Raw genomic sequence first — 13,187 nt, forward strand, 5'->3', positions numbered from 1 at the left:
TCATAAAGTTCTCAAAGGTGTGAAGTCTGCCAATCCGCACTTGGCCAGCGAACTATATGGCCTAAATCTTTCTCATTCTGAGTGGCCTCCTTTTAGGCCCAGTAGTGGGCCGGCGAAGGGATGCTCATGATAGCTCTATCATCGGTAACTTCGACTCGACTCCAGTAAAATAATATTAAAAAATTTCGACTCCAACTTCGAAGTAGCAACGTCACTAATTAGATAAATTGGGCATTGATTTAAATACTAAATTTAATATAATTACACGTTAATCTAATTATTTCGAAAATGACGGCGGGGCGAGCTCTTGTGTTCGTGTTGGCGTTGAGTTGGGTATGTAGCATTACCTACTTTTTCAAAATATCTTTTTATTTTTTACTAGCTAATGCCCGCGCCTTTGTCCGCGTGGAGTGCACAAATTTCAAATGGCTATTTTATCCCCATTGGGGTCGAATTTTTGAAAATCCTTTCTTAGCGGATGTCTACGTCATGACAGCTATCTGCATGCCTTTCAGCCTGATCCGCCCAGTAGTTTAGACTGTGCGTCGATAGATCAGTCAGTCAGTCAACTTTATACCTATATAATTTTACAATTTATTCTATAATAATACTAGCTTTTTACAGCGACTTTGCCCGCGTTGATTTAGGTTCCGTTTGAATTCAGTAAAGTTTTTTCTAACTCCGACCTCCGTAGCAACCCGTAGCCCGTCTACGCAACCGCGTAACGTACGTAACCGTAACCCTACGGTGCTACGAAAAAAGCATTCACATACTGCATGCCTCAGCCCGATCCGTCCAATAGTTTGAGCTGTGCGTTGATCAGTCAGTCAGCTTTATATTTAGCTAGCAATAGGTGCAAATCAGGGTCTTTCAAGATTATGTTAATTAGATACTGGAGTCAACTAATGAATGATAAGCTGATAATATTTAAATGTGTTTGTGTCATCGCTCGAATTATGTTGTTTTAATCGATAGTTTTTTGATAACGATAACCTACGGTTGTGTTATCAAGTAAATACATTATGTTGGATCTCAACTTTGGAGGGCAATCAAGGGAATGTGTGTGCGCGCAATATGATTGCAATGCTCTTACTAGAGATTTACAATTTTACAGATATAGCATGGTGAAAAATCACGTGAAAACCCTTCATATTATGTAACACTTGCTACTTTACTTAAACTGTACCTGTGAAAATATCATGAGTTGGATACCCATCCCTACATCTTACCTCTTTCCGCGAAAGAGAAAATGACTGATGCACCATTATGTGACGGAATTCACACACCCACCGTTGCCTCTCCGTGCTACCATATCTAGATAAATCACCCACTGCACAAGTTCAATCTCAGAGACCTTTCACGTACCACTAACTTAATATAATTTTTTATTGTTACTTATTATTTTTCAGGCTAACGCTTTGCCCACACCGGGTGAACTAGATTTCGTTGAAAATGTTCGCGATGGTATGTATTTTTAACCCCCGACCCAAAAAGAGGGGTGTTATAAGTTTGACGTGTGTATCTGTGTATCTATGTATCTGTCTGTGGCCTCGTAGCGCCTAAACGAATGAACCGATTTTAATTTAGTTTTTTTTGTTTGAAAGGTGGCTTGATCGAGAGTGTTCTTAGCTATAATCCAAAAAAATTGGTTCTTTTTTTAATCTATACTTGAAATATAAGGCTAGAACGCTAAATCGCTTGGCGGCACGGCTCTGCCGGACGGATGGTAACTAGCCACGGCCGAAGCCTCCCACCATACTTGACCTGACGTTCGACACACAAACATAAGTCAAACAAAAAGCGCACGTTATCAACCTTCGGAAGGTGGGTGTACTCAAAAGCAACGTCTGTTTTGCAATAAGACTTGCAGACTTGAGGCTCGAAGAGTCGGACTTTGTTTTACAAAATCTCAAATTGGGATGATGACTATATCAAAAATAAATTATTTTCTTAGAACCTATTAAATAGAGGGTCTTCCAAAATTCGTTAAATCCACGCCCGCTGTTAGTTTTAAGTGTCTTAAAAAAAAATAAAAAAATTAATATTAAAAAGAATATTATCCGTGCTAATTGTGACTAATACTCCCCTTTCCCCTCCAATTAAGCGTAAAGCTTGTGCCAGGAGTGGGTACGACAATAGTGCAACGATTTGAACCGCCGACCTTTCGGAATTCATTCCGCTCCTCAACCGTTGAGCTATCGAGGCTTAAACTACTTCTAATTACTATCAATCGATACTCAAGAAAAAAAAACGTCAAATTACGTCAAATAGTTTATGACGTCACATGTGTGTATTTCATACAAGCTCGCTTACTAAGCAAGTGTTTTATCGTTTAATAAAAAGTCGCTGATTTGACTACTACTTAGGTATTCATCATTCCTATATACTTTCTTGCAGTCGGGATGCCCAGGATCGTCTCGGGCTGGGAAGCCGAGGAGGGCCAGATCCCGTACCAGCTTTCCCTCCGTATGGTTGCCAAAAACGGAGCGGTGTTCAGCTGCGGCGCCACCATCATCCACAGCGAGTGGGGGCTCACCGCTGCGCACTGCACCGCCGAGTTAGTAGCATCCTAACAGTTCTGTCATGGTTATCGAAGGGGCTGCAGTGACGGTTTTTTACCCGACTACGGCAAAGCCGAAAGGAAGGGTTATGATTTTTCGTTTTTAAGGTTCTGTACTTCAAAACGAAAAGACCCTTTATGGGATCACTTCGTAATCCGTCTGTTTGTCTGTCGTGTCTGTCAAGACAAAGTAGGGTATCAAAGCCTATAGGGTATCAAAGGGTTATAGAATAGGTACTTACATCCAGTTAACCTAGAATCATATTTGGCCGGACCGCTATGAGGCAGAAGGACGGTTTTATAGTATTATATACTCAGTAATTTCATATTTTCTTTCCTTTTCAGGCGTGTAACCATCGTCATTCGCGCTGGTGGTCGCGCCCTGAGCCGCCCTCAGCTGCTGTTTGAGACGACAGACTATTACAACCACCCTGAGTACGATGAGTCGCTCACAATAGTGCAGCCCCACGACATCGGCGTCATCAAGTTTAATAGAGTCCTAGAGTTCAATGGTAACATGATAATCTGTTAACATGAGGCCAATTTTACCAAGTTACTATATAAGCCAATGGCCACCTTTGCCAATTAAGAACAGACTAAAATCTCCCACCCTCTCCTCAGAAAACTTTCAATATAATCTTGATAGCTCCACTTCTTAAATGAAACCTAGGGTCCAAGAACCAAATTTTTTTTTTGTAAGACCAAATTTGTAAGACAAACCAATTTGTCTTACAAATCAGGTTATTGATCTTTAATGGAATGTCCTGGACTGAGTAGGTACCAGATACTCCGAAACAAGAATATTACGGGTTGTTAGCCGAAAATTCAAGATAATATAAGCTGTTATTTTTATATCCTTTTAATTCTAAGTTCTGTCGCATGAGTTATCCATCTAAATGGAATTATGAATCCGAATGGAATAATATTATCTTGTCCTAGCACCTAAGACTTAAATTATGTAAAAAAAATGTGTGTATAATTTTTATTATTGCTTCAATAAAATAAAATGAAATATTTAGATCTTTGAAAAGTTCAGCGCAGCCCAAATTATTTATTGAAGTGTGAGGACGAGGTGGATGCTTCTTTCTAATACCCATCTTGTCCTTTCAGACCTCGTTCAGCCCATCAGACTGCAGGCGTCTGCGGATAAGTATAAAAACTACGACATGATCCGATTGCAGACCAGCGGTTGGGGACGAACATGGACCAACGGTAGGTACTAAACTTAATTAAATGAGAGTAAAGCACAATACAAGTCTCGGCCGAAATACAAGAAAGAGAAATTCACTTGGGAAATCCTCAGCTTTGCCTCGTCTTTCCAATGTTACTCAATCGCTTTATTTCCTACCTGGATAGTAATGTATTATTACTTTATCATTTGCTAGGCGTCGGCCCCGAAGTGCTGAACTGGGTGTACCTCCTCGGCACCAGCAACGCGCGCTGCAGAGCCGCCTTCGGTGGAAGCCCCATCGTCGTCGACTCCACCATCTGCGCCAGCAACTACAACGTCACCAGCCAGTCCACTTGCCAGGTTTGCTCAAACTATTTAATACCCAACTGTGGCAAAGCCTGGTCTAAAAAACTATATTTTTTGGCGACAACTCTCAAACTATTTTTGCAGTTAACGACTTTTTAGTTAAAGGAAGGCAGAAGACTGGTAAGGTTCTTTAAAGTTGGTAAAAAATAAGGTATTCTCTTTTTCAGGGTGACAGCGGTGGCCCGTTGGTCGTGATTGACGTGGACGGTCTCCCATCCGAAGTTGGTGTCACCTCCTTTGTGTCCGGCACTGGCTGCCACACTGGCTTCCCTGCTGGTAAGAGCTATTGCAGAGGGAGATCGCGCATAAGTGTTCTACTTCACAGTGACCGCTTAGCCTTAGTTGTAGTAGTGAGTGTACCGATAAGTGTTAACGCATATTTTGTGTTTGAACGTAACTGAACGTAACGATTGAAACTGACCGCCACGCATACTATAACAATGTGTATATGTGCACTCACACTAACATAGCCAAACGGTCTTTGTGAAATACAACAGCTACATGTTAAAACTAGTAAGCGCAGCATGGTGCGCACTCTGATGTATGGAGGGTAGTGGGAAGGGACTGAATGAGGAAGGTTGAGGACAAAGTGTGGTGGCACTCGCTAGAGAACACCTATAATGTTCAGCAGTGGATATCCACAGGATGATATGATGATGATGATGATGAAGCCTGAAAGTTCAATCCTCTACCTATAATTACTGTTCACGGGATACAGCCCGCTGGCAGACAGATGGACAGACGGACAGTGGAGGATTAGTACCTGATAGGGTCTCATTGGCACCCGTCGGGTATGGAACCCTAAAAAATTTGTGGTTAAAAATTAAAAATATAAAATATACCTATCCAAACTACACTCCCGCGGGCTAAAATTGTTCAGCGCCATCTACCTTGGTAACTTTGTCTAATTAACATGGTAACTTTTTTTAGTATCAGGCAAACTTCAGTTGTCGAATCTATTTATTCCGTCAGGTATACACGAGCTTAATTTAATCAAAAACATTTTCAGGTTTTATCCGCCCGGGGCCTTATCACGAATGGTTGACGGAAGTGACTGGCATTGACTTTGACTGGGACCCATCTTCTACCACGCCCACCTCTCCCTCGCCACCTGAAGAAGATTCCGAAGAATCTGAAGAAGGTGAAGAAGATACATCTTCTTCATCATCTTCTGAAGAAGGTGAAGAAGATGATTAAATTAAATAAAGACTATAGTTACTTGCTTCAGTTATTACATACCTAAACTATAGTTCGGTTTATTCATTGTCACAAATAAAAATATTTTTATAATAAAATCTTGCTCTTACATAACTAGAATTTCTTTTTCGACATCAAATTGCCGTCAGTGGCTCCTTAGCAAGAAATACCTTTAGTAGGTATTTCTAGGTATCGCTAATGATATACTATAGGTACCTGTACTAGACCAAAGCTTTTTTGGGGCTCTTGTGTCGTCAAATATAATAATATGTACCTCAAGATGTACCTGCTGCAAAAAATAAAAAAATGTAACATCAACTAAAGCAAAACTAAAGGCCCCTGGCTTTGTAACACTGGAAAACTGACAGCTGTTGAAGTTTGAACTGTTATTGGTCTGTGGTTTGAACCATAGTGATTACTTACTCTTTGGTTTGAACTGTCAAAAAAATTCCGTTCCGTTGGTTGTGGTTCCGTACTTTGTGAATTGTGAAAAACGGTGTGCTGTACAATGTTTTAAGTTTTCTAGTGGTTCTCTCGAGTAAAATTAAGAATTGTTTTCTGCTCTGAGCTAAACAGCTTATCAAAAATGAGTCCGTGGCCTGAAGTTGTGACTGCAAAGTCAGAGAACCGTCACGAAATCAAGTTGGCGGGCGCCGCAATCTCGAAGCGTATTTCAGAAGAAGGTTTAGACAAGACGCTGTTCACATTAACGAACATAAACCTCTTAAACATCAGCGACACATGTCTTTCATCGATACCCGATGATATAAAGCGGCTCGTGAACCTCCAATCGCTTTTGTTGTACGGGAATAAATTGACTGAATTTAATGAAAACATAACCTCTTTACCTAAGTTAAAAGTGCTCGATTTGTCGAGAAATCAGCTCGCAAAGATACCAGAATGCCTGAACAAGATGAAGGAGTTGACTAGTATTAATTTCAGTTCGAATCAAATAGCAGAAATGCCGAAGTTAGGCGATTTTCCCAGTTTAATTATTATCGATCTTTCTAACAACAAACTAACGTCGTTCTTGGATACCGAGAACGCAAATTTGCCACATTTGACTGACTTGAAGATAAAAGGTAACGAAATAGAATCCATTCCGAGCCACATTGTTCGCACAATGCCTTCATTGAAGAACTTTGATATAGGGGATAATAAAATCAAGACAGTGCCTGGAGAAATCGCTAGTATGTCCAAATTAAAAGGTAAGAGTTGCCAGACTTTAGCACTTTTTTAGTACTTTAGAAGTTATGGTTAAAGTAGATCAAGTGAAATAATGATGCAATAATACCATCATCTTGCATGCTCTTGTTATTTTAATTATAGCATACTAGATGATGCCCGTGACTTCGTCCTCCTAGATTTAGGTTTTAAAAATCCCCAAGGAACTCTTTGATTTTCTGAGATAAAAAGTTGCCTATGTCCTTCCTTGAGATGTAAGCTAACTCTGTACCAAATTTCATCAAAATTGGTCAAACTGTTGGGCTGTGAAAAGCTAGCAGACAGACTATTATAAGGATGGCATTGCATTGCATAAGCAGTGATAGTTCAGTGGTTAAGACTTCAGCCTCTTATTTGGAGACTGGGGATAGATTCCAGCACTCATCTGTAACTATTCAGAGTTATGTGAATTTCTAGCAGTTAAATATCACCTTGCTTTAACATTTTCAAAGTCTAACAGAGTGAAATTTACCAATCTGCACTTAGGGGGGTGGACTGTGGCCTTAACCTCATTAAATGATAATGGCATAATTTCTTAAACAATTTTTAAAAATTTAAACATTTGAAACAATTTTTTTTTTGTCTTCAAAGAAACTATTTATTGTTTATTTTGATCACACATTATGCAAACCCCTTTTACAGAATTAAACCTAAAAGGAAATAAATTATCGGACAAGCGGCTAATGAAACTGGTAGACCAGTGCAGGAGCAAGCAAGTGATAGACTACATACGGGAACACTGCCCCAAGGAAGACAACACGCCAGCTGCGGGCAAAGGGAAGGGCAAGAAAGGTACTTTCCTATATCCACTTATGTCTCCGTTACAAGTGTAAATTAAAAATTTACAACACCCCCGACAAGTGAAGGTAGTAACTAGAAAAGAGCTGATAACTTTCAAACGGCCGAACCAATTTTCTTGGATTATAGCTTAGAACACTCGATCAAGCCACCTTTCAAACAAAAAAAAAACTAAATTAAAATCAGTTCATTAGTTTAGGAGCTACGATGCCACAGACAGATACACAGATACAAGTCAAACTTATAACACCCCTCTTTTTTGGTCGGGGGTTAAAAAGAGCTGTGGTTAAAATGTCCACCTTCTATTCAGGAGGTTAGGGGTTCAATTCCGCACCTCTAACTTTTCCTAATTATAAGCGTTTTAAGCAATTAAATATCACTTGCTTCAAAGTTAAGGAAAACATCCAGAAGAAACCTCAATGGCTGAGAGTTCTCCATAATGTTTTCAAAGGTGTGAGATATCTGTCAATCTGCACTTTGCCAGTGTGGCAAACTATGACCTAAACCCCTCTCATTCTGAGAAAAGACCTGGTATTAAGTAGTTGGGCATTGGCAATGGAGTGAGCAGTTTTGAGAGCAACCAAAAATAGAAGAAAAAGTTGCTTTAGATTCACAGATGCAATTTGAAAGTAATGTATTACATTTGTCTGCCTTTTTAACTGTTAGCTTACTTAGGTATATCATACTTATTCTCTTCTTTCAAGGCAAGAAACAGGAAGAACCCCCACCTGACGAAATATGTGACTTGTGCCATTCTATGAAAATATTACATGTAGAAGATGACACTGTAAGGGTCAAAATCATTGAGCAGGAAGTGTGGAACATACGCCCGTTCATCCTGTGCTGTGTGATCAATGAGCTCAAGTTTGACGATGCTCTGTTCAAGAAGTTCATTCAGCTGCAAACTAAGCTGCATGATACCGTCTGTGATAAGAGGAATGTTGCCACCATTGCTACACATGACTTCGGAAAAATACCACCAGGTAAGTCCCCTTTGTGCTTCCTCAATCATCTGTGTTGTAATTGTCAACCGATAGATGATGATGATGATGATCTTTGAAAAGAGCAACCGCCGAGTTTCTTGCTGGTTCTTCTCTGTAGGAAAGGCATTCCAAACCAGTGGTAGATGCTTTTGGTGATTCAAAAGTACTTGTTAAAGTTTAATTGAATTTTGAATTTTGATGTCACCTTAAAATTTTATCCATCCCAAAATCGTCCAATGTGCCTAAAGAAGTTTCACTTCAACAGTAAAAAAATCAGTCAGTGCGAGTTGGAAACTTACACATAGTTATCCTTACCATCAAACAAAGCATACTTAAATAACACTTAAATTACTTTTGAATCGTCAACTGCATAATATATTACGACTGGTTCGGAATGCCTTTCCTTTAAGACCTATCTACCTGCCAAATTTCATGATTCTATGTCAAAGGGAAGTACCCTATAGATTTTAATTCCCTTGACAGGTTTAGAGAGTGACAAGATGAGTCCTATAAGGGCAACATTTGTTTTCTGGAGATACGGATCCCTAAACAAATTAAGGCGGGAAGTAGCTGGATGAGGAAGGCTGAGGACCGGGTGTGGTGGCGCTCTATAGGGAAGGCCTATGTCCAACAGTGGACGTCCACAGGCTGATGATGATGATGATGATGATGAAGTCATTGGTCTTATTTCTTTTTAGGTGATCTAATGTACACCGCCAAAGCCCCAGCCAAGCTGAGGCTAACCCCACTGTCGCGGGCGAAGCTCTACTCGGGTGAACAACTGTTCCAGCAGCTCACGGCTGAGGCTGATGCGTTGAGGAAGGAGAAGAAGAGGAATGTTTATTCAGGCATTCACAAGTATGTTATATTTTGATGTAAAACCACAGGTGAAGGTGACTGACTGATTGATCTATCAATCAAACTACTGGGCGAATCGGGTTGAAAGGCATGCAGATCACACTAATATTATAAAGCCGAAAGTTTGTATGTGTGTGTGTGTGTGTGTGTGTGTGTGTGTGTTTGTTATCACACTTAATATTATAAAGCCGAAAGTTTGTATGTGTGTGTGTGTATGTTTGTTACTCCTTCACGCAAAAACTACTGGATGGATTGGGCTCAAATTTAGAATGGAGATAGATTATACTCTGGATTAGCACATAGGCTACTTTTTATCCCGGAAAATCTAAGAGTTCCCACAGGATTTTTAAAAAACTACATCCACGCGAACGAAGTCGCGGGCATCAGCTAGTATCTAATATGATGTAAACATCTACTAAGAAAGGACTTTTAGAAATTCAATCCTTAGGGATTACTTAATAGTACATTACTGTCCAGGCTGGACATAAGGCATTACCGGGCGAGTAATACTGCAATAAGTGATTTAAATAGAGGAATACTCGGCTCGCGCCTCACACTTTTAATTTTAATGTCGTTAAATTAAATAGAAGTTAATGGCTATTTCGGCTGAGACTTTTCTCTCCTAATTGCAAAAAACATTAATCAGCTCTTGCCTACAGGAACTGATTTACATATTTTTAAATAATAAAGCAATTTTCTAGCAAATGGGATAAAATTAATAATATTAACTTTGGATTTGTTGTAGGTATCTGTACCTGTTAGAAGGTAAGCCAAAGTACCCGTGTTTGGAAGATGCATCTGGTCGTGTGATCAGTTTCCCGCCCATCACCAATTCAGAAGATACCAAAGTAAGTTATTCCTTTGAATATGTTACGATTTGACTGTAAAAAAAATTAAAATATGCTCTTGAACACAAAGATTTATTAAAATTTAAAAGTTTGGCCTTTGTTGAATTCGGGCCTTTTCTTTGGCAGATACATAATATAGACACTGGTCAATTTAGGTTTTAAGGTGTTATTTTTGTAAATGTTTATTGTAATTAATGAATGTTGGATCTTCAAATAAATATTCTAATTCTATGAAATAAACCAGTCAAGTGTGAGAGTTAAATTTTTTAATTTGCATTTGATTTTTGAACATTGCTACTATCACCTATTACGGTTCATGACATCCAGCCCGCTGACAGACAGACATACAGATGAATAACAGTGGCTTTTTATTTTGTTTCATTTTCATTGGCATCTTTCAGGTAACGAACCCTAAGAAAGCACTTGTAAAAGTGTATTTCAACATAAAATCATTCTGTTTTTGACTCTATTTAAATTGACCCTGTTTTCTTATGTCAGATGTCGGTGGACAGCAAGTCGATGTTTGTGGAAGTGACGTCACATTCGTCGCTGGGCGCCTGCAAGACTGTGATGGACAAACTGCTGCAAGAGTGCCTGCTGCTGGGCATCGGCGACGGCGACGACCACGAGTACCACACTCTCACTGTGCAACAGGTGAGATTTGCGCTCACTTCGCTCACCATAACGTTTCCCCTTACGTTTTGTCTTACTTTGCAGTTTGTTCCCGTCGTTGACGTAGTTACTTTTCTAGTACTACTCTTTAATTTTCTAAGATTCAAAAAATGCCAGTCACTAAGGTGTGATAATCCTAGCAAAATGAAACATAGCTATTCATTCTCGTCCAACAGAGCAAGACAAAAAAAGAAAAGCAAACCATGTTTGCTATAAAAGGTCTCTGATCATCATGTTGGAGGACAAAAAAGCAGTCATGTTAAAAAAAAAGTAGCGTCAAAGACATCGCGTTGACGTGCAATTAAACAGCACTTGCTTTAACAGTAACATCTTGAGAAAACATATCTGCCTGAGAGTTCTCCATAATTTTCTCAGTTAATTTTTTAATCTGACTGTGGCGAAGCCCAAAGGAGGGTTATTTTTAAGTTCTTTATTTAAACCAAATAATTATATGTATAGGTGTACATTATCCCGCTTGACATCCTGCAACTCTCTTGAGTTTATGTGGATATTGCACATTCTTCTTAAATATCTAAGATATATGTGAAGGTCATTCTGCCACTTGGCCAGCATGGTGAACTTTGCAGACCTTCTCATTATGAGAAGAGACCCGTGCTTGGGTTCGAAACTTGGACCTCCCAACTGGCCAATGTCTTTACAACCACTTAGTTTCAATATAAAACTATAAATTTTAAAGCTTGACCGATTTTGATTGTATTTGTTCCAGATTAAAGTGGTGGATACTGAAGGCAACTTGAAAAGCGTGTACCCCTCGCGCACGGACTGTGTGTTCGACTCCGGCATCAAGGTCCTCAGGCTGCCCAAGAAATAGGCTTTTTTATGTTTTTGTAATTTTCTGTTAACTTTTGCTTTTTATTTATTTTGTGAACCGCTTGGTGCTTTAAATAACGTCGTTTTAAATGATGTAAACTGTAAAAACGCACACCTTCGGAGTTGGGGAGGCACGGTGTTTTTTTTTTTTTTTTTGAAGTATAATCTCTTGAGAGTAACTCAGATCTTTTTCGAACGGAAGTAACGTTCACACGTCACTTCCACGGAATACGGCTGCCAAGCAGAACAGCTATTTTGAAGCTGCCATATTTTATCGAGGTGGTACTGAGTAGGTTTTGGTAACACCTCGATAAAACTGGTTACCGTCAGTTTTCTGTTTTCGGCTTTATTGAAGCCACGAGCATGTTAGAATAATTGCCGTCAAGTAAAGAGATATCTGGCGTACTTGCGCTATGGCCGATTTACGACTGTATGGGCTGATCCACACCTGCGCACACGCACCAACCGTGCGCACAATTGAAGTGCGCATCAATCTCCTCCTCTGTTCAGAACTCTACCTGACGGCAGTTGTACTACATTTATTTATGTGTATGTAAAATCTATATTTTTGATATTGTACTATATTATTATTATTATCAAAATAATCATTTACCATACCCTGAAAATGTATTATTAATTATTATATTATTATTAATTAATATATTATCAAAAAAGTTAAAATAATAATAATCATTGGACATTTAAAAATAACCGCAATAGGGTATTTTACTCTAATTTTTTTATTACTTTATTATAAACTAGGATAAAAATAATGACGTAAACTGAAAAAACTAATTAAATCGATCAAATAACAAAAAAGTTATAAGCATTTAAATATTTCAGATTAGACAGAGATAGCGATGATAGCATTTTGACGTCACTCCGTGCTAATGCCATAGTAGCTTCGCGGTTTCATATAAGTTTTCGTTTTGCGAGAAAGGGATAGAAGGGAAGGGCAAATCTTTGTTGGATTTTAATATTTTTTTCAGCGCACATCATTATTTTTCTCCTAGTTTATAATAAAGTAATAATATTTATCAAATTCAAAAGTAGGAAAATACCCAATTATGCCATACTACAATTGTTTTTAAATATAAAAAATGCAAATAATGAACTGTTTTTTGTGAAATTAAATACGTGAATTAGGTACTCCTTCCAATATTTGTAGGCGTAGAACAAGTAGTGTAATCTGAAAACGAAGTATTTGACTGTGCATTGTACAAAAACATTTTCAGCAGGGCCTGTGAATCCCTAGACCTACACAAACCACTGTGGCAATTTCAGATTGGGCTACTTGTTTTATGATCACAGCTTTACAAAGGAACAATAAACTTTTCTTAGGGTACTTAAATTTTACTTTTTTTGACGTGACAACGTCTTATAATTTGATAGAGCCGGCTGCACGCACGAAAAAACATGACTCATGCGGCGTTACCTCGCTCTGAGGCGTTCCATGTAAGGCTTGAAGTGCAAGCGAGAGCGCGGAACGAGCGACAAAGAAGCACAATTGGCCTTTGTTGTCACGTTCAACTATCGTCAGTAAACCGACTTTACAGACAACCAATTTTTTTTTATTTAAAAAATCTTTATGTTAAAGTTTGACTTTAATTTCAAAATGTGGTTACCTAATCTACCATTTAGTTGGCAGTGCCCTTAGTTGAAACACCTAGCTCTAATTT

The 13,187-nt window shown here is 38.8% G+C and overlaps 2 protein-coding genes across 2 annotated transcripts; both read left to right on the forward strand.

Annotated features, from left to right (window-relative positions):
- The first annotated feature begins 288 nt into the window (after window positions 1-288).
- LOC123870971 (collagenase-like) lies at window positions 289-5,294 on the forward strand. Its single transcript, XM_045914487.1, has 8 exons — window positions 289-333; window positions 1,410-1,464; window positions 2,398-2,557; window positions 2,906-3,072; window positions 3,671-3,772; window positions 3,946-4,091; window positions 4,265-4,373; window positions 5,107-5,294. The coding sequence occupies exons 1-8, from the start codon at window positions 289-291 to the stop codon at window positions 5,292-5,294; spliced, it is 972 nt and encodes a 323-aa protein (XP_045770443.1).
- Window positions 5,295-5,728: 434 nt separating this feature from the next.
- Window positions 5,729-12,201, forward strand: LOC123870677 (leucine-rich repeat-containing protein 47-like). Its single transcript, XM_045914044.1, has 7 exons — window positions 5,729-6,502; window positions 7,161-7,310; window positions 8,021-8,299; window positions 8,998-9,157; window positions 9,903-10,005; window positions 10,504-10,659; window positions 11,405-12,201. The coding sequence occupies exons 1-7, from the start codon at window positions 5,881-5,883 to the stop codon at window positions 11,507-11,509; spliced, it is 1,575 nt and encodes a 524-aa protein (XP_045770000.1). The 5' UTR covers window positions 5,729-5,880; the 3' UTR covers window positions 11,510-12,201.
- The last annotated feature ends 986 nt before the right edge of the window (window positions 12,202-13,187 follow it).

The sequence above is a fragment of the Maniola jurtina genome, chromosome 13 (assembly GCF_905333055.1).
Source record: "Maniola jurtina chromosome 13, ilManJurt1.1, whole genome shotgun sequence".
NCBI classification, from domain to species: Eukaryota; Metazoa; Arthropoda; class Insecta; order Lepidoptera; family Nymphalidae; genus Maniola; species Maniola jurtina.